Source organism: Lepisma saccharinum, chromosome 27 (genome assembly GCF_977018435.1).
Source record: "Lepisma saccharinum chromosome 27, izLepSacc3.1, whole genome shotgun sequence".
Taxonomy (NCBI): Eukaryota; Metazoa; Arthropoda; class Insecta; order Zygentoma; family Lepismatidae; genus Lepisma; species Lepisma saccharinum.
The window spans coordinates 20,393,815-20,419,137 of NC_139255.1; the positions used below are offsets into that span (position 1 = coordinate 20,393,815).

The 25,323-nt window shown below is 38.6% G+C and overlaps 1 protein-coding gene across 1 annotated transcript in view; it reads left to right on the forward strand.

The window, feature by feature from the left end:
* The window catches only part of LOC145980089 (neuroserpin-like), a 69,200-nt gene extending 48,179 nt beyond the window's left edge, over nucleotides 1-21,021 (forward strand). The window contains exons 5-7 of the mRNA XM_083113087.1: nucleotides 11,905-12,090; nucleotides 13,903-14,044; nucleotides 20,663-21,021. Coding sequence (XP_082969213.1) covers nucleotides 11,905-12,090; nucleotides 13,903-14,044; nucleotides 20,663-20,814 — 480 coding nt within the window. The 3' untranslated portion in view covers nucleotides 20,815-21,021. The remainder of the gene's footprint in view (nucleotides 1-11,904; nucleotides 12,091-13,902; nucleotides 14,045-20,662) is intronic.
* The last annotated feature ends 4,302 nt before the right edge of the window (nucleotides 21,022-25,323 follow it).

The following is a 25,323-nucleotide window of genomic DNA, read 5'->3' on the forward strand; positions in this document are numbered from 1 at the left end:
AATCACTGCGTCTTTGATGTTCCTTTTGTCAAGCGTATCTAAAAACTGCAAAAACCACTGTGACTGGAACCTACGTGACAAACAATAATGCGCCCACCTTTACACACGGGCACTTTTAAACCCCCTGCACCCTCTTTATTTTGGCAGCTTTTCGTTGGAGCGTAATTCTGATGTATGTACGTTTCATCTAAATGAAATGCCTATATAGGGCAAAGGTTCCTTATTTTTAAGAAGATGCATTTTTCGCAAAAACGTTACTCTGGCTGTAACTATATAGGCTCTCTCCATCAGAAATCGTCTACCGTCATTGCTCTTTTTGTACTTGAACCCATAGGCGTAGCTACAGAGTGTGCCGGGTGTGCCTAGGCACACCCTAATGGGTTGATTTATCAAAGAGAATTAAATACAGATATTTCAATAAGAGAGAAAATAAGCAGCAGTTTGTAAGAAATTAAAAATGTCATTACTTGGTACAAACGTGTGCATTATCGCTGATGAAACGAGCGTCTGTAATTTTTCGATTTTTTGATGTCATTGGAGAAAGAAGATATTTACTGCATTCTACTCTGTACTGCAGCGCCTTTCTTCTATACCTGTCACAAGCTGCACGTGTGAGAGAGAGATTTCTCCAAGCTTACCCAAGTTAAAACTAAATTAAGAGCAACTCAGAAGCAGGATAGATTGGAAGCCCTACTCTTGCTATTTGTGGAACAGGAAAATGCTTAGTCTATTGATGTAAATGAAGTTATTGACGAGTTTAAGAACATTGTACCTTTTGACAGACGTCTCTTGTTATAGATGACGTGTATTTTGATGAATTTGTTTGTAACATTTATGAACATTTTGTGTGTGTGTAATTTCTATGCAATTAGATTTTTTTCTACTACATATATTCAGAAATTTTCAACACTTTGTGTCGCCCCTGTCAACACATGATTTTTCAAGCAAAAAACTTTTCAATCTGTATTATATTAATTTATGTTGGAATCTTTCTTAGAAAAATGTGTTATTGTTAATGTTACAATGAGTAATGAATTGTTTAACTTAAAGAATGTTGAAACTATAGAAATGTTAAACAACTATGTAGTAACCTTGGTAAATTGTAAACAACAATATGATATAAAAGAGCTAGACTTTTGTGAGTCTGCGGGACATTCTCCTGGTTGCCGAAAGGTTGATGGTTCAGGGGACGTTGGGGAATATCTTGCTTCAATCCTCGGATTGGCTGGAGTACTTGTACTCCATTTTGGCGGATATTCACAAACCCAACTCTGAATAAGGTGTTCTCCTGCGTCATCAAAAGACCAGGGTTATAAACTTCGGTATAACTAATAGGTTTAGGCCTACAAGTTATACCGGGTGAATTGTCTGTTTGGAAAAAGTGTTTGTATAACATCAGAAGTTCAAATAAATCTTCGAGTACAAGATCTTAAGGATCTTTCATTTCAACCTGCATAGGTGATAATTAAAAATAAATCCTACACCACAGACCTCGCAAGGGCTTGGTCCAACTAACCCTTAGAAGCCTTTGAGAAGTCCGATAAAAGGGTTATAACCAGACTAAACTAAAAGCCCTAAAGGCAGAAGGTGCGTGTCAGTGATTTTTGGCGACCGTGACCAGGACCATCGAAGCAACCACCTGTGGATCTTCGTGGCCCAGCAGAAGAAGAAGAAGCCTGTTCCAGAAACTGAAGCAGAAGCCTGTTCCAGAAACAGAAGAAGAAGCCTGTTCCAGAAACAGAAGAAGCAAAGATGATAGGTTCCCAGAGACCTTTGACCAGACAGCAAAAGGAGAGGCTCGTTTGCTGTACGAATGAAGAAAAGAAGGAGGAAACCTTATTACCATGCTCCAGCTGCAACAGATACGTTCATGAAAGTTGCGCACACAAAACCCCAGGATCTGACGTAGCAGCGGAGGTAGACGTTAAATGTAGACAGTGTGTGGAAAAACAAGTTACGCCAACCCCAACAGATGATAGTTGGAGGGAAATGATGATCTCCTTTATGACTGATTTCAAGAAAGACAAGGAAGAAAATGACCAAAAGTTTGTACGTTTGATCGAAAAATTGGGTGAACGAGATGTGGAACAGAAAGCAGAAAGAGAACAAAGATTAAAAGAAAGGGAAGAAGAAAAAGAGCAAAGATTAAAGGACAAGGAAGAAAATGACCAAAAGTTTGCACGTATGATCGAAAAGTTGGGTGAACGAAATGTGGAACAGAAAGCAGAAAGAGAAAGAGAACGAGAATTGAGTGACCAGAAATTCGCACGTTTGATCGAGAAGCTAGAAGAACGTGAAGCTGAACAGGGAATGCGAAGACAGATAGAGAAAGAAGCAGAAAAAGAGCAAAGATTAAAGGACAAGGAAGAAAATGACCAAAAGTTCGCACATTTAATCGAAACGTTGTGTGAACGAGATGCTGAACAGAAAGCAGAAAGAGAAAGGGAACGAGAAATGAGTAAGAAAATGTTTGAAGATTTTAAAATAAATCTAGGAAAAGAAATATCCGAAGCGATAGCTGAAATCAGAAAAGAGAGAGACGAAAAATACGAAGAACTAGTGGAAAGAAGGAGAGAAGATCGGCAGATAGATGATGACCGTTTTAAACAGCTACAAGAAAGTCTGAACCAAGAAATAAAGAATCGAGAGGACAAGGATAATGAAAACTGTGGCTTACTAACCGAACTGAAGGAAAGTCAGAGGGAAGTATCCGTAAATTTAGAAAATGAAATAAGAAAAACGAATGAGGTCCAAACACAACAAGTGGAAATTATAAAAACGATAAACTCTAAATTGGAGACCTTGCAGCTAGGCAGGGAGAATAGGAATGAAGAGATGGAAACTCTGCCGAAGAAAATATGTGTACGAACCTCTTGCTCCTCTAATTCTTCCAGTTCCGAATCCCCCGAATATTCTGAACCATGCCAAAGAAAGAAACGAAAAAGGAGTGGCGGAACGAGACGAACTAGAGAATACGCTACGGAAAAAATGGTTGAAGATAATTCCTACTTAAACCATTCATCCAATCGAATTCTCCGAATGTCTGACGTCAATTCCCTCACCAAGTTTAATGGAGAAATAAATTCAGTATCCGCTGAGAGGTACCTGGAAGAGATAAATACTTATATGGATTTAATGAAAATGCCCATGATGTATCGACTAAAGGTCCTTCCTTCGTTAATGGTGGGTAAAGCCAAGGCTTGGTTTATGGCAAACGAAAAGAGATGGAAAACTTTTGAACATTTCCGCTCTGCTTTTAGGAAGCAATACGCATCACCTGAAGCAAAACAAAGGGAAATGAATACCCTGAGGAATAAACATTATAGCAAAGGTGCGGGGTTATCATTGGAAGAATATTGCTGGGAAGTATATGCAGCATACTGCAATCTGACGGAAACCATCAACCAATCAGAAGTGTTGAACTTAATCATTGGCCAATTACCTTCACGAGTGCGGCAACTGGTACTAACTCGAGATCCCGCCAACATAGATCAACTCACGAATTTCCTGGGAAAGTTCGAAGCGTCTGAACAAATGGAAGGATGGAAAGCCGATCACAAACGAACTGATGAACGGAGAAATCCTCAACCTCGAATCAGGAATCTAGAGCTATCCCGGAGGAATGGAGGAGAAGAAGATAAGAGGCCCACACCGATCAACCAAAGGTTGAATGGAAATCTAAGGTTCCAAAGGAAGGATGCCGATAGAAGGACGTTCTGCAATAAGAATCAGAATCAAAGAAACTGGAACCAGTCTCGTAAGAAAGAATGTGGAACACAGACTGACGAAAGTCCAGAAGACTGTGCTTTGAACCCTAGAGCATCTGTATGGGAAATTCCTTCCACTATTAAAGCACCTTCTTGGGAAATCCCCTCTACCAGTCGAGCAAATTTAAACCAGAGGTCGTTGTAGATGAAGCTCTCCCTTCTACAACGCGACACAATCTTGATGTTTGTGAGAGCGAAGAGGATAAATTTATTACCAATGAAAAATTAGATGTTTTGTATCTGGATCTAAATTCTTGTCCATATTCTAAAGAGGAGAAATTGTTTAATGTTTTCGAAGTAACTGGGAATTGCAGCAAGAAGCCAGAAATTCAAATAGAAGTTTTGGGATTAAAAATAAGATGTACTTTGGATACAGGAAGTGAATGCACGGTAATGAATTATAATGTTTGGGTAAAGCTCCGAGAAAGATTACCAGGCTTGAAACTGCAAAGATGTCCAGGAATAAGGTTAAAGGATTTTGTTGGCACGAGAGGTCCCGTATTGTAGGATGCCGAACCATTCTTTTTGAAATTGCAGGACACATGTTTGAAGATCAAGTCTACGTAGTGAAGAATTTAGAGGAAGATTTGTTATTTGGATATCCCTTCTTCAAGAGATATAGAGTCAATTTGGATGCAGGTGCCAATAAATTATATTTAACGGTGAAGGGACAAGTCGTTGAAGAAAGATTGATTCCAGATGACCAAGAAGATAGTTTTGAAGCAATTAATGGTAAGACTTCGCGTGTTAAACTATCGATGGCTGAAAGGGAATCGCATTCAGACAATAGGTCCGCTGCCGAGGAAGATATAAGAAAGAAGGCTTTCGCTCCAGGATTGCTGAATCAAGAAGATGAGGAGAAACTACACTGCCCGTTATTTTCTGACAAACAGAGACTTGTAAATACTTCAATCTGCAAGATAAGTGCAGAACTACCTGTATTTCCTTTACAAAATCCATCTCCCATTCCAAAAGAGAAGAATCTAGAAGAAGACCTAAATGTATGGAAGACCTGGCTAATGGACGTCAAGAAGTTTTACGAAGGAGTGTGTTAAACAAGATGTAAAACCATTTCCTGTTTTCTCCAGAAGCTACATGCAAATGAAGAATGAAGTCCAAGAAGACGATCCCAAATGAAACATCGCCTCACATCATGAAGAAGAAGAAGAGAAAGAAAAATGAAAATATACAAAAAGGGAGAAAAAGTTATAAAACAAAATTAAATAACGTTCACTTATATTTAATTTTATTTTCTTCTGGGGGAACGCTATGTGTCGCCCCTGTCAACACATGATTTTTCAAGCAAAAAACTTTTCAATCTGTATTATATTAATTTATGTTGGAATCTTTCTTAGAAAAATGTGTTATTGTTAATGTTACAATGAGTAATGAATTGTTTAACTTAAAGAATGTTGAAACTATAGAAATGTTAAACAACTATGTAGTAACCTTGGTAAATTGTAAACAACAATATGATATAAAAGAGCTAGACTTTTGTGAGTCTGCGACACATTCTCCTGGTTGCCGAAAGGTTGATGGTTCAGGGGACGTTGGGGAATATCTTGCTTCAATCCTCGGATTGGCTGGAGTACTTGTACTCCATTTTGGCGGATATTCACAAACCCAACTCTGAATAAGGTGTTCTCCTGCGTCATCAAAAGACCAGGGTTATAAACTTCGGTATAACTAATAGGTTTAGGCCTACAAGTTATACCGGGTGAATTGTCTGTTTGGAAAAAGTGTTTGTATAACATCAGAAGTTCAAATAAATCTTCGAGTACAAGATCTTAAGGATCTTTCATTTCAACCTGCATAGGTGATAATTAAAAATAAATCCTACACCACAGACCTCGCAAGGGCTTGGTCCAACTAACCCTTAGAAGCCTTTGAGAAGTCCGATAAAAGGGTTATAACCAGACTAAACTAAAAGCCCTAAAGGCAGAAGGTGCGTGTCAACTTTCATTTAGTGAATTTATATTCCTTTACAAACATCAGTGCAGTTAAAGAGACAAGTGATTGTGTTGTAAAATATGCTATTAAAAAGGTACACGACCTCATTTTTTTTCTTTGTGCACACCCAAATATAAAGTTCTAACTACGCCTATGCTTGAACCCCATACACTTCAGTATCCTCCACAACGACAAAACTCCCCACTGAAAGCTTATTTTTGTATGCAAATCAACGAAAACTTGTTCATTGTTGGATGTTCACCCTTTACATAATACCCGAGGATGATTCTTCTTATTATATCTTTATCGCAACCGTCGATTGCCTTTGTGATACTGTTCCTTTTGATTCGTTTGCGCGGTGATTCAAATGACGTGGAACCCGACGCCTCAAGACTGTCTTTGCCTTCCCTAACAATACGTTGCACAGTTCGCTTACTCACTTAACAAGCTTCCAACACTCTCTGTTGCACTTTGTGCACACTTACCAAGGGACCACTGTTTTCTGCTTCCTTTTCAGAATATCCATGAACCCTACTGATTATTTTCCTGCCTTGGCTACAAACTACCTCTTTCCTGTTCGCCATCGTACGATACTTACTGCGTTAATAAGCACAAAGCTCCCTGGAACAACGAGAGTACAAATAAACGTCATATCACATGCCACATACACGTTTATCGAAGAAACAATGCAGTTAGGCAATACATGACGCGACAAGAATTACTCCCGCGTATGTTTTTCCTACATTCCGCTCATAACAAACAGGAATCAACAATGGGGCAAAACACCATCAGCAACGCGGTGAATTGGCAACACAGCAACGTGCAGAACGAAGTTGGCGCTGCAGCTTCCTCCCGCAACTGCGTAACTCTCGGCTCCACCGCTAGGTGGTCTGTTCTCTGGTTGGTCAGCGGCATGTTCCCCGCTCCCCACTTCCCCTGCCAGCTTCTAGGGTGCACGACATAAGAACTGAAAAGAGCTATAGTTACAGTTGATATCATAACGAAAGATACATTGCAAATTGTTATTTTAGTACAATCTTCCCTAACAATTGTTCAAGACGCTTTTTTTAATCAAATTTTTGGTCCCTTCCTCGTCCAAAATTCTGGCTACGCCACTGTGATTGATTGATTTATGATTGATTTAGTTTATCTTACTTCGCGTTTTGTGCATCTTGGCTAATTTGCGAAGATGGGGATGAGTGATGAAATGGTGAAATTGATGAAGGGACATTCACAAACAACCAAGCCCGAGAGGGATTCGAACCCGGGACCCTTGGCGGCTACGCCACTGTGCATGGTAGTCAGACACCCTATGTAATTTTAGTAAACAATTTGTGAATGTGTGAAGAGCTCTGGTACTTCCTACAGCAGGAAACAGAACAATAAAAGAAAGGGTTCTTAAAGCGGATAGACCACAATTGTCCACTACCGGGAGAACTCCAAACTCAGATAGCTCAAACATTGCACTTCAACATTACCACGTTCCAGGCCATTGAAACAACCCAGTCTTGTTTGTGTTCCCTTCTGAAGGTCACATTCTGACAGAGAACACAATTCAGTCCAAACACACACAAAAAAAGAAGTCCCCCGAGTTATCAATTCTAAAGCAATTATCGGGTCTACGAGGGGGTAACAATGCTTGCATGACAAAACGTCCACGAGGACAGACCTTGAAGGAACTTCAGCCTGTTTTCGGTACCAATTTCCTTGTTCCGAGAACTTCCTTTTTAGAACTTGGGAATCATTGGAACCAAAGGGTTTCCGGGGGCGGAATGGGGCCGAATATGGGGCAAAAACTCCGCATTGTTGACATGTAGCTTACCCCTTTCTCGAACCAGAACGAACTTCCATGTTATTGTCCCCGCTTCGGGCAGTTATAAACCGGGATGGGTCGACGGAAGTAAGTGAAAACGACACGGTATGAGGAAGTGGAGTGGGGGGGGGGGGGTAGGCAGTAAAAGTTTTATTGAGTTCGCAAACGCTCAACGTAAATCTTTCCCTAAGGCCACTTGAGGTTGAACGGGGGGGCATTAAAGCCCAAATTCTTGTAACCCGAAACATCTTTAAGCAACCCTTTTCTGGTGCACTGTGACACCATAACTGACCTTGGTACCATACTGGTCAGTCCAAGGACAGTGTTGTGTATCGTAGGAACACCTGATGCAGTTGGAGGAGAGATATCCTAAGGTAAGCCGTCAAAACATAACTTAAAATGCATCAATCGGTGTTTTATAGAGCGAGTTTTAGTTTGTTTAAAGTGGTCGTGTCACACAATTGATGCATTTTTCGTGACGTGAACTGGTAAACCTATCCAATAACACATTAACGGGCATAAACTGCAACACTGTTTGTTGTGTCAAAGTACACATAGAAATGCATAAAAGGATACTTTTATTAAAATGCATCAGTTGGGAAGATGAAACAAGATTATAATGCAATTGCCAGTTAAATGAGTAATTTTGTCATCTATGAAATGATCTTGTCTGACACAAATATGTCGATTCCTGTAACACAATAAATTGCATAAACTGCAAATGATGAAGCATCAAAGAGAACTGCTACTGCTCATGTGATGTGATGAAAACGCACAAATGGACACGATTATTTCAAAGAAATCAAAGTTAAACGTTTCACTGTGTCAAATGATGCATCAAAATTGTAGCAACCTCGATTTGATGCATTTCCAGTTCTGCGTGTAGTTTTTGTTGTTTATATTGGCCAGGTATGTAGGTAAGTGCAGTCAATGGCAAAGTTAGTAGTAGTCAAATTGTTCATGGCTTGCTTACCTGTACTTTTTTTTACTACATTCTGTGTTGTTTTAAGGCATTAGTTCCCTTAATGTTCCAAATACGTGTTTATTTAGTACTTTTTTTTACACACAACATGTTTCTGAATTTGAAATATGTGTTTGTGTTTTAACAAGCAACTCAACCACACTGAGCGTTGCAAGTGTTAGATAGGCCTACATTCTGACTGTGGCGCCGCGGGAAAATCTTGAAACACTAAGAAAAAGTTTGGGAACCCCTTCTTTTTTAAAGGAATGATATCCTGTTTCTGCGAAACATATTATACCCTCTGCTTAATGACGTTTTTATTTCTATTCATAATTGTCACATTACGGAAAACAGACTGAACATAAACCAGTTTTTAGTTATTGGGAAAATTGACATACTTTCTATGATGCAATTGGTCTCTATATCTATATAAGTACATATGTATATCAAGTACATACGTGATTATAGAGAAATTTGATAAAATAATCAGTCAGTAGCAGCAAATATTTGCAACCATATTGAGGTTTTATTTATTATTAAATTATAACCAATCAGAAACTCTCAAGAAACAATAATCATCAAAAGAACCAACGCAGATATTTTTTTAATAACTAATCATAATACGACTGCGACATCTATTATTAAATTTTGAAGCAATTTTCGAATCTGAACAGCACCATATTACTACGCATTACATTGTTTTGTAAAAATGCAGATTACTATTTGTCTCAACTTACAAATACATGTTGCGTTCCTGACAGAGGAATAACAATATTTCTTATTGGTTTAGATATTTTTTGCGATTCGTACATTTAAGAAAAAATCATTAGAAGTTAACGTAAAATTTACATTATTTTAACGTTAAAATTTAACAGCCTGCCTGTTAATTTTCAGCAACGGAACTCAGCTGTTTTTTTTCTTTGTGAGCGCATGCGCATTGCGTGGCTAAAATTTAAATTTTGAGTGTTTGCTTTGAGTTGACTTTGTGCACAGATAGGCTAATCGGAACTGGACCTACAGTTTAAAGTGGGATCCGGACCACCGTGCAATGTGCCTCCACCAGGTATCGAACCCGAGATCCATTGATTACAAGGTAACGACGTTACCACTACGCCATCTGGGAGGCTCCATTTCAGAAATGTTTGACACAATTCCTAATTTAAATGTCTACATGGCGAATTGTATCACACGGTGCTGAAATAAGTTCCTTGCCTTTATGAAACATACGCCGCATTGTGATGCATGTCGGATGAATGAAAAAAAAATAATTAATCTTTAAGTTTGAGTAAGTGCCCTGGGCACAGTAGCGTACGCAGGATTTCATCAAGGGGGGTGTTATTTAGAAAACTTTCTACAAATTCACGTTACCAATGTATTATTATACTTTAATTAATAATAATAAAAATAATAAATTCATTAATAATTATTATAATTAATTAATTAATTAATTAGTTTAATTACTACTAATAATTACTACTAATGCAGCTGCTATTTATGAAAGAAATAGAACAAAATTACATTTCCTTTGTTTCTTTGTTACAAAATAATTGTCTAGTCAACGGTTGTATATGATAAGTGAGACATTTTAAGTGTGAAGAAAATCCATAAAAACAAGCAAATATATTAAATTTATTGAAATAATCGAAATATGAAACTCATTCAAGGAGCCGCGCTGGTGTAGTCTGACAACGTCTTGGGATATCCGGGTTCGATTCCCGGAATTGGTTGAAATTTATCCAGCCTTGTCTCGGCACCCAGTCTCATAGCAATGGGTACCTGAGAGTAACCCTGGGGGATGAAGGCTGCCGGAGCATGGTGCTGATCACATCACCTGCAAAATAGTTCGAGATCGAGAATATTTGGGGCCCACCACACCACGACGTGTGCCTTCATGGCACGGTGCTATATGCACGGGGGAATTTACATTACCTTTACCTATGGAACTCGCAAAGGATAATGATGAAGCGCGAGAATACATGTTGCTAAATTCCACTGAGTCTATGTTTTCGTTGAAAAGTAAGTTTATAGACATTCCAATTAAGTAGGCTTAATTCAGGAAATACATGTTACTTCTCTCTTCATAAACTTTTGTCTTCTCGTTTAATATCTAAGAAACTAAAAGTTAAAATATACAAAACAGTAATTTTGCCTGTAGTATTATATGGGTGTGAAACTTGGTCCCTTACATTGAAAGAGGAACATAAATTGAGAGTATTTGAAAATAAGATCCTTAGGAAAATCTTTGGACCTAAAAGGGATGAGGAGACAGGTGAGTGGAGAAGGTTACATAATTTAGAACTACATAATTTGTACTCATTTACAGATATTATTAGAATAATTAAATCAAGAAGACTAAGGTGGGCAGGCCATGTGGCACGAATGGGAGAGGAAAGAGGAGTTTACAGGATTCTTGTTGGGAAACCAGATGGTAAGAGACCTGTAGGAAGGCCAAGACGAAGATGGGGGGACAACGTTGAGATGGACCTAAAGGAAATCGGTAGGGATGGGAAAGAGTATATAGATCTTGCTGAAGATAGGGACAGATGGAATGCCTGTGTTGCTGCAGCCATGAACCTTCGGGTTTAAGAAGGCTAGAGAGTTAGTTAGTTAGTTAGACATTCCAACACATTTATCACTTCTAGGTGATTCACAAAGCACTTCTTCAACATTATTTAATGATGTGGATGTAGACTCAGCATCACTTGAGAGTTCACAAGGGTTTGGGAAATCAGTACCGAGAAGAACGTTTGCAATAACGTCGGCACACTGCGACGAAGCAAGGAATTTTCACAATTCTCGCTAGAGTCACTGCGCGACTTTTTGCAAAAAAAAATTGCAAAATTGAACTTTGCGGCCGATTAGATTGTGTTTGGAAAGTTGTGTTTTTCGTCATGCTGCATGGGAATAATAATTCAAATTATTATTATTATTATTATTATTATTATTATTATTATCATAATCATTACTGTCGCAGATCTTTGACTGTGATAAATTAGTCATTTTTATTTTTTCTACAGCATTTTCCACAATGTTTCAAAAGCTCAAGGGGGGAGGGTTAAACCCGGTACCCCCCCCCTTGCGTACGCCACTGAACATGTTGTCCTTGCACCACTCTGCGTTTCAACTCCCTTTCGCATTTTGCCCTTGTACCACTATGCGTTTTAACTCTCATTCAACATGCTGTCCTTGCACCACTGTTCGTTTCAACTCCCTTTCCACATGTTTCCCTTGCACCATTCTTCGTTTCAACTCTTTGTCGACATATTGCCCTTACTCCACCCTGCGTTCCAACTCCCTTTCCACATGTTTCACTTGCATCCTCTTCGGTTCAACAGGCACTAACGTTTCTATTTTCTTCTTGGGTACTATTAATTTCTAAACATAGCTAATTGTATTCTTGTTTATTTTTAAAGGGAAGCAGGATTTCCATGAGCATTCTTCTACCCCACAAGAAGAACGGCTTGGCAGCAATAGAAAATGCCTTAACTGTGGAGTTCATAATGGGGTTGAAGAACAAATTGAGACCTAAAACTGTAGAGATCAAAATACCAAAGTTTTCCATTGACCAAACAATAAAACTGCCATCAATTCTTTCGGAGGTGAGTACCGTATAAAGTTTTAAATTATGTGTTGGTTTTAAAATGAGTTTCTCTTATTTAAAGTAGTTTTGTTTTATATCAATCATTTTACCATTGATACCACTTACGAAAATTAATGAGTCAATACTAACAGCAACATTAGGGATTTGGTCTCTCTCATTAGAAGGAATCAGAGAAAATGAACACCAGTCTGGAAAGAAATAATTTCGTTTGTTACTATCAAGAATGGATATACGACATTCGATTGTCACGGGTGGGACACAAGGACTACGTTTTTAACATTAAAGTAACTATTCTACTGAAGCAACATTTTTCTTACAGTTTCTGTACAATGAAATATGAATATTACCACTGTTGATCAAACATAACTACCCTTAAAATACTTTCCAAGATTTGCAGCTGTAAGTAAACAATTTTGTGCCACTTTTGGGACCGACGAGACACTTCCTCTTCACTTAATCCGAAATTTATTTTAATTTCTTTGAATTGTCAAATGATAAAAAATAAATTGACCTTTGAATATTCTTGTGGAGTTGATGGGGAAATGTAACAATTAACGGAGAAGTTAACTGTTTCTTGATGTCACGTGTGAAACGCAATACAAAAAAAAAAAAATCAAAAGTTTAATAAAAGAATATTACGTAAAACAACTTCTACTTTCTAACTTAATTATGTATAATACTTGACTGTTTATTCAACAGACAATTTTAGATTATTGACTCACAAGATATGAAAAAGTTAAAGCATTGCATTCAATTTTAAAAATTGAGGTTCACATGGAATTCCCCATGCATATAAATCTTTTAGATTTATAAATGAATGTGATTTTGGTTTTAAATACAGTTGATACACAGAGAGGCTAATCACGACCTACACTTTAAAGATAAATATGAACCACTAAGTGCTGCAGTGAGTACAGAACCCGATTTATCTTGATTACATGAAGACAGCATTACCACTACGTTATTTAAGAGGCTTGCCTGCAAATTGCAACATGCCTTGGAGGTATATGGAAGATGTGAAGACAGAGAACGACTCAATCACAATATAGGCCATGTGCGGAGGTCGTGTGATCAGTGAAAAATTCAGGCACGCATACATATACACACTATAATGACCGGACACCCGTAGGCATGTGCTTATCTGAATTTAGTCTGGTGTCAAAACGGAGTATCTCCACCATTCGCCGCCATATCAGTCCCTACCCTTCGAGGAAGACTTTCCACCAGGTGGCGGAAAATGTCGGCCGGTGGTAGCTTCCATTCCTCCTGTAAGACGGCGAACAGCTCGCTCGTGGTGTTTGGTTGGTTTAGCCTGGATCGCAACCAGCATTTAAATCATTCCACAAATTTGCAATAGGATTGACATCAGGTCTCTGAGGTGGCGAGTCCATTCACTCTGCAATGTCGTCAAACCACTCGCTTATAGCACTTGCACTATGGACAGCAGCGTTTTCTCGTTGAAAATGTAAAGGGCCTCTTGTGAACTGTTACTGCAACGTGGCGAACACAGAGTTGTCTAATATTGAGCGATAAGCATTGGCATTAAGAATCCAGGCACCAAAACTAGGGTATGGATGTTTGTGAGTGTTCATTCATCAGTTCCACCATATCATCACTCATCCCCATCTCCTCAAATTAGCCAAAAGTGACAGAAAGCGACGTAAAATAATGCAAATCAATTAATCAATCACAAACTACACTTGCAAACAAAATGTTTTCCGAACACACATGCCAATAAAAGGACACACTTCTGATCTGCTTCATACCTATGTGCTAAACTATAATGGAACTTATTTCTTGCATGTTTCAGCTGGGAATAAAACTTATATTTAGCGACCATGCGGAATTGGATGGCATAAGCAAAGACAACCATATACATGTAGACAGTTTCATGCAAAAAGCTTACATAGAGGTTAATGAGAAAGGTAGTGAGGCGTCGGCTCTCGCAGTTGGTAAGATTTTCCCGTAATTTTTATCACTATCTACAGCGTGTTTCAAAATGATTTGAACGATATTAACATGTTCCATAAGAAATATAACATAATCACCGATAGAAATACATTCGAACACATCCTTAAGTTTCTTTTTTAACGGTCAAAGTATTTCTAAATTCTGAAGACAGGTGCCAGACTGACCAGTCGTAAAATCGCTGCTACCAATGGTGAGGAGAAAGCATTTTGCAACTTACAATTTCACGATAGTACGTCGGTCGTGAGTGTGCAACGTCAGTTTCCAACATGAGTTCATAAAGATCCACCAGCAAAGAACTCTATCGCATTAGCACTGCGTGCAAACCATTGATGATAACATGCTGAAACATGGTGACACGTGTCTGGATGGAGTTAGTTTACCATATTGGCGTGTGCAGAGTAACGAAAGATATTAATATTGAGTATTTGTGAGTTAACTTCGCGATAAACATTGGCACTTAAACTTGGAGAGTTACATTACATATGTGTGAAATTGTAGCTTATATTGACAATTTATGAATGAAGTATAACGAATTAAAATCGTCCAAATCATTATGTAACACGGTGTATTTATTGTGAATGTGCTTACCTAGCGACAAATTAAAAAACAACTAATTGTTATATAGTGATTGTTGTTGAGGATATGAAAGTCATGTGCAACTCCATCATTACTTCCCATCTATACCGAAACAAGTAATGCGAGTTGAAACCATGCAATCTGTAGTATATTATTGTTAGAAGTGGTTGTTGGTTATTACATATGTTTAATACATATATATACTTATAACACCATTAAACCTTGTTTCCATTATTATGAAAAAATATAAATATGCTGACCAAGGAAGTAATTTATTTTATTAAAAACATAAACTAAACGTAACGTTTCAACCTTCTAGCAAGGTCTTTATCCGACTCTGTATCAAGTCGATACAGATTCAGAGTCGGATGAAGACCTTGCTAGAAGGTTGAAACGTTACGTTTAGTTTATGTTTTTAATAAAATAAATTACTTCCTTGGTCAGCATATTTATATTTTTTCATATATATACTTCTGTGCTGATGCGATGTCTCCGGCCGGATAAGAGACGAGGCAGTAGAGACAGCGGTAAGAAAGGCTTGTTCATTATTACAATGATCTTAACTTAATTAAAAAGTATTTTTTGAGGAAAATGTTATTTTTTACAATTGAATTACGTCACCATATCGCGTCATCATATTATTTTACAAAAAACGTTAATATTTGTATGTCTTTAAAAACATAACTTTCATATCCCACAAGTGTTCCCATTGTTAAATACAGGGTGTTCAAAAAATCATGCAACCGATAGTTTGACTGAACTTAACGTTTGCACAAAATACATAGATACATGAATCTTACAGTGGGTAACCATGTTTTATACTTTAAACACGAAAACCATCCTCTACTTAAACGCTCAGTGTACGGGAAAAATTAGTAAGGTGTAAATGTAGTTATTGTACAGTCAGAGAAATAATTACCTGGACCACGGGACCTAGAATTTTGTAACGTCTTAAAACCTGCTGTTTATGCAACCCAAATAACAAAATATTCGCTTAAGTTTGCCTGGTGATTCTGAGTTCTCGGGAAGGATTGAGCATTGATAGCATGAATCACATAATTCATGCCCCAGCCACCACAAACAGCTCGGTGCTATGAGGCCTCCAGAAGAAAATTTCAGGAACTGGTTTCTTAACAAGAGCTACTAGTAAGGAAATTTTCTTTCCAGTATTATTAGTGTCATTTTCAAGAAATGATGGTTCTTATCACAGACCACATGCCACACGCTAATTGTTTAAGTCCAGTTTATGCACTAGACCTACAGATTAAAGTGGGATCCGAACCAAATGTCCCTCTATCTGGTATTGAATTCGGAAGCCTTTGATTATATGGCGAAGACGTTACCACTACGCTTTCGGAGAGGCAATGCAACCCCTTGAGAAAGATATGAGAGAAAATTGCTACGTGACAAACCAAATTCGGCCGTAAATTTTAAAAATAAGACAATATTTTGTAGTTACAGTTTCGAACCGTTGGAGAGGCATATATTTTTTTGTGCCATCGTCCATCACGAGTTTATAATTCTTCCTCACCGACACGATTAACACGAGTGGTAGAAGAAAAGCGAAGTAAAATAACTGAAACGGAAATAAAAGGAAAAAGCGAAATAAATTTTATCCATAATATTCTGCAGTCACTTCAGTTGTATTCACGGGATGCTACCTTTCAAGAGAGCCGTGGTCTCTCGCTTGTCTTTTTCCGTTTCTTTGTGCTCTCGCTTCCCTGTCACGATTGGTCTAAAACTAATTAATGCGACGTTAATTAAACAATCCAAACAACGAAACAATGCACAATCAACTGCACAAAACAATGTTTTCGAATCGAAACACAATTGAGATGCTGTAAAATGACGTAAGATGCAGTAATAAAGTGGGAAGTTGGTACCGTATAGAATAAAATCGGTGGAGATGTTCGATTTGATTGGATGTTTGTTATTTAGTTTCGCTTTTCTTTCACTTTTGGCAAATTGCGACAATGAATATGAGTGATGATATGATGAAATTGATGATGCCCAAGTCGAAATTCGAACCAGGGACCCACGCCATCGTAGCGTGGATGGATTTTACATTATACCATATTTTGTGTGCTCAATTGGGATCAATCAATGGAAGGACTAGGCATATTATATGATTAATAAATTCATATCATAATGTCACGTCATATTATTCGGCACGAAGTAACATCTGAGACATTCAATCTTGCATTTTTGCCTTTCAACTAATTCTTAGAATTCAGGTTAATAACAACAAAAAGATAAATTATGAAGCAAATGATAGTGAATGTGGGATATTGACAGTTATTACGAATTACCTGACACAATCAACATTACGCAGGCTCGGTGGGCAAGCTCATTAAGTGCTTGACATTCGATATCGTCGCCAAAGTTCCCGGGTTTGAGTACAGTCCTTGTCGGGGTTGTTTGAATATTTCGTCATCAATTTCTTGTAATGGTCACTCGTCCTTATCGTCGCTATCAGCAAACAGGGAACAAAAATTATAAAAATAAATACGATGAAAGAGTGCTTATTTCATCTCTCACGAAATCTCCTACAAAACTGGAATATATGAAATACATGTATATTCATTCACATACGTTTTCGATTTCTATATAGGGCCTCCCCGATGACGCAGTGGTAGCTTCATCGTCTAATAATCAAGGGGTCCCGGCTTCGATACCCGGTGGAGGCTCATAGTGGTTCGGATCCCACTTTAAACTGTAGGTCCAGTCCCGATTAGCCTTCCTGTGCATAAAGTGGACTTAAAACACCAAATTAATCAATCGATTTCTATATTTAACTAGTCGAGACCGAGAACTAGAGCGCAATTTGCAATTCAACAAACCGAGAAACGGAGACACCCCCTGTCATGTCTCGTTTCTTCTTGACATCTCCCTAATCGGGTTGTTCTGTTTGTTATTGGCTTTGTATTGGCAGTAATTGTCATTATTCTTCCCCTGTAGGTAAACCATAACTATGATTTATGATGAAATGAAGCAGATATAAGGGCAAGAACAAGAAAGTCATGTCTCTCCGGGACTCCAACCCAGAACCTTATGTAACGAGATTTGAAATTCTGGAGAAGGCGTCCTTGTTTCACTTGGTTTTCTCTTTCCTCTACTTCTCTTATATTATCATATATGTATAATTAAAATGGATCTGATACGATATGTTGCGATTCATAATTGTGTTGGTTATATGCTACAGATGTGAACTCCAACCTGGAATAAATTATTCCCTTTTGTTTCGTATGTGGCTGAACATGAAATTTTCTTACACTGTGACAATTTCTTTCTTAGTTTTTGTTTGGTGCACAGATATGCTAATCTGGACTGGACCTTCAGTTTAAAGTTGGATACCAACCACTAAGTGCATCCACCGTGTATCAAACCCGGGATCCCTGATTATAAGGCGACGACGTTATCAATACGCCATCGAGGAAGCCCCGTGACAAAATGTTTTGCACTCGATCTCTACCATAATTTATTTAAGCATTTACATTTTCGATTTCTTCTTTCCTTTTGTTAACTACTCTTATATGACTCTTTTTGCTTCTTCGAATTTCTTCTTGTTTGAGGAAAAAAAAATAATACATGCAGGCTGTATAAAAATCCCCCCATTCAAATAGATAGAAAGCTCACTCTCGAGAACTAATTTACATGTTTATCACTAACGTAACCATTAGGGAAATATTCAAATGTTAACTGATATAACTGCAGATGAAACAATACTTACAGCCACTAACGAAATATCTATTCTTGTGTAGCCTCACAGACAACAAGTATCTGGTGAGTCATTCACTCTTGCCAACTACGGACGAAGGTCACTGAACTAAAGGGTGGTGGAAAGCAAGCAGGCATCTGCTCTACCAAAGATGAGGTCACTGTTCCTGTTATCAATGGCGTACGAAATAAGGAGGAACACAGCTATCAGATGTATGTTTTTGGTCCCGCCATTGCATGCAGAACATTTTATCGTCGTGACCTTGAAGTTCCTTCAGGGCAATCCTACGTAAAGGCTTCTCGGCAAGAAGGATATCTTCCCCATTGAGGGGAGGAAAAGTGGGTGCGTAAAGAGGTCCTTCAACTTTCGTATTCTTGTTCATTTCAGAATGCGTGCTATACCGTCGACTTAATCCAATCTATCCGTTGTAGGTTTTAGGTTCTTCTATTCGGTTATTTCACATTGTCTTTCTGCTTATGTTATTCGCACGAAGGTTCTGGATTCGACAATATGGGCAATAACGGGATTGGGTTGGTTGCTTGATTTTGTGTCTTAAGTCCACTTTATGTCCTGTTAGGCTAATCGTGAATGGACCTACAGTTTAAAGGAGGATCCGAAACACTATGTTCCTCCACCGAGTATCGAACCCGGGATCCCTTAATTACAAGGAGCCCGCGACCCCACTGCGCCATCGGGGATTGTGTTCGAAACGAATGAATCAATTTTGGGTGATATGATTGATATACAACGATTGTAAGACTATTGAACGAAAAACTATGGGAACCTGCCAGTTTTTCTACTGCAGACAGGAAACCATAAACATGGAAGAGAAACTTGAATACTGGCTAAATAATCCATAGAGGCGTAGGAATGTTAAACAACCTATTATGATGCATATATAGATTTAAAAAGATCGAAATAAAAGATTGTGTGCGCCTCCCTGATGGCGTAGTGCTAAAGCCTTGTAATCATGGTGTCTTGGGTACGATACCAGGTTATAGCACATAGTGGTTCGGATCCCACTTTAAACCGTATGCAGTTCAGATTAGTCTATGTGTGCATAAAGTGGTCTTACAACAAAATTTAATCTTACGAAAAGGATTGTGCTAAGGTATTAAAGAATTGGGTCTAACACAATATTTTTTTTTATTGGTTACCAATGACATTGTTAACTAATATTCTTAATTCCAGTTTAAAGATGAAATCGGCTACGAAATAAAAGGAGTGGGTTAATTTTTCTGTTATGAAATCCCACTTTTGTAGTCGACCTTTGCCACACTAAGATGTGACGTAATAAACAAATCTCACACACTTTCAAAGTATTAAATTGGTATCTATTTGGGAACCATCTTTCAAATATAATACTTTGGACGTGCCGAATCGTAGTATGTGATTCCTGTTTTAGCAGCTTTAAGAAACCTGATTTGGGTTGGGGGTTACAAATGCCCTTTCTCCCCCGTCAAGTTACGCCTATGACGAACAGGAATTCAAAGTAAACGACTGTCCCCACTAAATCGGCAGACACGTCTGACAGATTTACAATTGGGAAAATCATAATTAAGCGTGTAGTTGAAAACAGCCTATTTTCATATATTGATTGGAGTTCTACTTTTTCTGCAATGTGGATAAAGAACTGGGACCGTGGAGAAGCACAACACTCCGCGTAACCAATAGTCACGTGACCACTCTTTGCCTTCCTGTCATGCTGACCTTCGTGTGGAAGACGCTTATCGGTGTTCAGACAGGCAAAATCACCAGATCATCGAAGGGTGCAATGTGTGTTGCCTACCCTCCTGCATTACTTGCGCCTATTAAAGCCGTATGGGGAAGAACTTGTTTCCATAACTGAACCTGGCACAAAAATTAAATGCGTTTCGATGGTTTCTGTGGGTATTTATCGAATTGATAGACGGACTATAAATATTCAACCATTTTCTGCATTTTAGACAACGATTTATGTTTTAATTATAACATGTTCATAAAAAGTAGTTTCTTGTTTAAATTTCGATGTGTATTGGCAACATTGGTCATGTCAGAGGGCAGTACAGGCGTGATCGACATCATGATGTTATTCATTCAATGTCTAGATAAAGAGAGGAGTTGGCAATTATTTCAGCAAAGGAGAAGTAGGTTAGGGAGATGAAATTTTGTAATTTATAATTTTTTGTTCAGAGGTGACGAGTATTAATATAAATATTAATATAATTCAAAAGCTTAAAAAAATGTCATAAACTTCTGTGATATAATGAGGTAGTAAGGGTTAAATATTATTTGTGAAATGTAATATATCATTTCCTCTTTTCAGCGTCAACACATGGAAGATCAATATTTGAAGCGAAACCAAAATTCATAGCCGACCACCCGTTCATATTTATAATTCAGCATAGAGTTTCAGGAAGTGTGCTTTTTATAGGAGCCCTAAAGAAGCCAGATTCTAAAAGCGATCATTATTCATGATTGGGACAATATGTCACAAGAAATAATAAATGTAAATGTTAATTAGCTGTTAACTGATTTTGCCGTACAGTTAGTAGTGAAACAACGTTAAATGTTTTAATGTAAACTTCCATCAGCATCTGCATTTGTATATGATTCACCTTAAAGTTTCAGTTAATGTTTTCTCTTCCATACCCATAAAAATGGTACATTAACGTGCTTTATGAATTTGGGTCCTTTGCATGTAAATGTGCATTCATAGTTAAATGTACGAGGGATGATCGGAAAAAAAGAATACAAAGCCTACAAATTCCAGTAGGTATTTATTACATGAATACAAACGGACTTACATGAAAGAAACCTTCATACACTACTTCTCAACATAGTCTCCTCCCCGGTTCAGCCATTTATCCCAGCGCTACATGATGTTTATGATGCCTATCTCATAGAACTCGGGGTCCTGTTGTCGGAGCCAAACCCTTACTTAGTGCTTCACATCATCATCATCCGAGTGAAACCGGCGTCCTCTGAGATGCTTCTTCAAAGGAGCGAAGAGATGGTAATCGCTTGGAGCTCCGGGATGTATGCTGGATGATGGAACACATGCCACCCAAAACCCAACAGGGCAGGACGTAAGGGTTGGGCTCCGACAACAGGATCCCGAATTCACTGAGACAGGTATCATGCACCTCGTGTAGCTCTCGGTTCGAAACCCTGTGGAGGCACATTGTTGTTCGGATTCCTTCTTAAAACTGTAGATCAAGTCACTATTAGCCTTAATGTGCATAAAGTGGACTTAAAACATTAACTCAATAAATCAATCAACCTCCCCATCTTCGTGTTGCCGAAGAGTGCAAAATAGAAAATAAAGTATGTACATACACATATGCTTGTGTGTTTATACAGGGTATCATTTTAATGGCGCTCACGGACCACAGATTCGTATAGAGGACAACAAAACAAACAACTTTTCTCAGTAACATTTTTCTCGTTGGTGCATTGTTTCGGCGTTACAGCCGTTCAAAAAAAAAAACCTTTTGCCGCCTGGATGCTGGCAACCCAACACAACATTTGATCGTATCTGCGACGTAATTTCCTGCGGCGAAACTGCGCACAGCATGGTTTTAAGGAGCATACAAATTTTGTGAAAAATGATAAACTACCAACCACATTATTAGTTGTAAAACGAGGCGACAAACGCGTGCAGAAGACTTAACATCATAGCCTACCAGCCAGAAGATCAGCAGTCATCTCAGTGGAAGGGGAAAGTGAACCAACGATATGATAAATGGTAAAAAATGTATTCAAAATGAAATGTTAATTTCGGATTTTGTCCAGCCTATATGCCAAATATCAAAAACTTTAAATTTTATTGGGCTTACAGTTTACATGTGGCTGTTTACGCCCAGCTACATGTCAAACATTTGCAAATCTCGTTGAAAGGTTGATATATACAGGTTTGTGTCCAGATGCCTTGTGGTGCTTTCGGGCTGATAACGGAAGTATCCGAAGTTCACGTTGTTACATTCCGGCTAAAACACGTACAACCACAGTAACAATGTAATGATGAATCAGTAAGGAATATACTGCCCTGTTTACAGTTGCAAACTATTACATGTGTATCCGGTGCATAGATAAACACAGTCGTCGGAGAGAGTGTATTACTACTACTTATATCCCTGTATTTTCAACCATTTTTGCCACTTTCCTCATAATGCCCTGAATATACATTATATGTATTATGTGTTGCTTACCTTTGGAATTTTGAGTTCTTTCATTTCTATTTTGCCATCTATTCCGATCTGTTCAGTATGTCACAGACAACTAGTATCAGTAGGGCGAAGTGAATAGAGTAAATTGTAGATGCCAACTTAGTAACTAGATTTGCAAATATTTGACATATAAGCTGGGACAAAATTTGATATGACCACTTCCACTTGAATTCTATTTTATTTCTACCATTTTTCGTATAGTTTGTTTACTTCCTGTTAGGTTACAGAACGTGTTCTCTCGTTTTGTTTTACGGTACATAATGTGGCTGATTGTAGCTATGTCATTTTTCATTGAATGTGTGTTCCTGGCAACCCTGGAACGCATTGCTTCACGACGGGATATGACGTCCAAAATGCAATTAAATGTGTGTGGTTGCCAGCATTCAGGCGGCAAAACAGGCTTTTTTGAACGACTCTAGCGCCGAAATGATGCGCCAATGAGAAAAATGTTACTAACAAAAGTTGTTTATTTTGATGTGCTCTATACGTTTCCGTGGTCCGTGGGCGCCATTAAAATGACACCCTGTATATTGGAGCGATGTAAGGGATGGACTTTTGGAAAACCACGAATGTTATCCTCTCTTCGACGTAGTTAACCCTACACTGCATTATTTTAGACTAACGAGGTTCTGGCGTCTGTACTCACAGCCATTGCAATCCTCTGTGAGATTTGTACTGGGTGCGCTGTATATGTGAGTTTGTTCATAATCATCTTATCACCACTCGTCCTCATATTCGCGATTAACCAAAAGTAGCAGAAAATTAAGTAAAATAAACCATATGAAACAAACTATATGCGCGTGTGTGTGGGAGAGAGACAGAGAGAGAAAGAGAGAGATAGAGAGAGATTGGACGATGAGAAACAATCACTTCTCGAAATCCATGAAAAATAGTTTCGTCGTCAAGCACGCTGACACTATCACGGAAACAACCATCGCCATTCCGCTGGCAAACCAAGAACATTCCTTCGCAAATGGCGTCAAGCGAGAAGTGAAATAAAGACCTCCTGTTTTTGGAACAAGGGGACTCACACCCTTGTGGTCTTAACCAATGCACCTGACCAACTACAGTCGAGATGCGCTAGCAAGCGGCGTGGGACCACCCACTCTGGTAGCGACGCGCTGTTGCCGGATTGACCTACTTCAGGATTTTCGCGAGCCCACAGAAACATGAGGAAGGCTGAACTACTGCAGCTCCTTATGTTACAAAAACCCCAGTTCCCCATATATCGAATAGACAAGCTTGCAGAAGAAGCGGGACATACGGTGGTCCGTCTCCCGTCTTATCATTGTATGTACAATGCAATCGAACGTATTTGGGCACAGGTCAAAGGGCTGGTAGCACAGAGGAACACTTTGCCACCTTTTACACTATCTAAAATTTTGCAATTGAAAGAACAGGCTATCGGGGATGTGACAGCAGATAGGTGGCGTTCGGCTATAGAACACACAAGGAAGATTATTTCCGAAGCATGGGAAAAGTAGGGAGTTGAAGAGCAGCAGATGGAGGATTTTGTAATTTCACTTGGGCGGGAAGACAACAGTGACAGTAGTAGCTCAGATGAAGATGTTCCTTTACCAACCAACAATGAAGATGTTCTTGGGATAGCGCCACTACAATGGTAGTCGGTAAGCAAAAACAACTGATTCTTTAACTACTACTTCTGTTCTTTCATTATTTTTTTATGTTTTTACGTACAGGTAGCTCAAAGCATTAATAACACATGTACTAAATGTATCATTAATGTTAAGGAAATCGAGCAAATGCCAAGCGTTTCGTTGTAATTTATTGAACTCTGTATTTCCAGAGTCTGTATTCTCATATAGCTTCCCAAATTATCTCACTTCACACACCCACATGTGCCTCCCCGATGGCACAGTGGTAGGGTAAGTATTGTCGCCTTGTAATCAAGTAGTCCTGGGTTTGATACCCTGTCGAGGCACATAGTGGTTCGGATCCCACTTCCAACTGTAGGTCCATTCCAGATTAGCCGTAGTGTGCATAAAGTGGACTTTAAAACACCAACTCAATCAATCAATTCACACACAATGATTTGTTCTTGATAAATTCTTCTCCGTAATACAGTAACTCAGTTCTGTAAAATTCTGTTTTAGAGGTGAATTTTTGTAGGTTCCTCAAAATATAATTTAAAAACGTGTTAACGAAACGAAGTTGTACGTAATTTGTTTATACTTAATTTGCCATAATTTTCACGAAATACATTTCATTTGTGCGTTCTGAAGCTTCAACAATTGCGGCGTGACAAAGAAGGCAAAGAGAGGCGGCTTGAAATCAAAGGAGAACGATTTGCCACAGTGTTGTTCATAACACAAGACGCATTTTCTTTTGTTGGTAATTGCGATACGATACAACATAAGTAAAAAGATGCCGGTAACTGATGCTTGCAATGTACCATCTCAACAAAGGTTCTTTCAGTGAAGGTTTTCGTTTGCTGTGTAGAGCAGGAAGATAAAATATTTCATGCTGCCAGAATGTATGATTCGTTAAATTATCAATTTACGACGGAAATAACATATATTAGCATACTGATACATCCGTCCTTGATTTCGCGTGACGCTTTTTTCCCGAGCTTGCCAACAGCTGACTAGCCTGTCCGAGTGTTTGTGCGAACGTGGCAACGTAGAAACCCCCCAGCCACATGGCAGCCAACGAGGAGACAGAATTTGGTCACGTTCTGCCGTTCTGCGTTCTGATTGCACGCCGCTTCTTATCGCGTCCGTACAGTAACTAACTAACT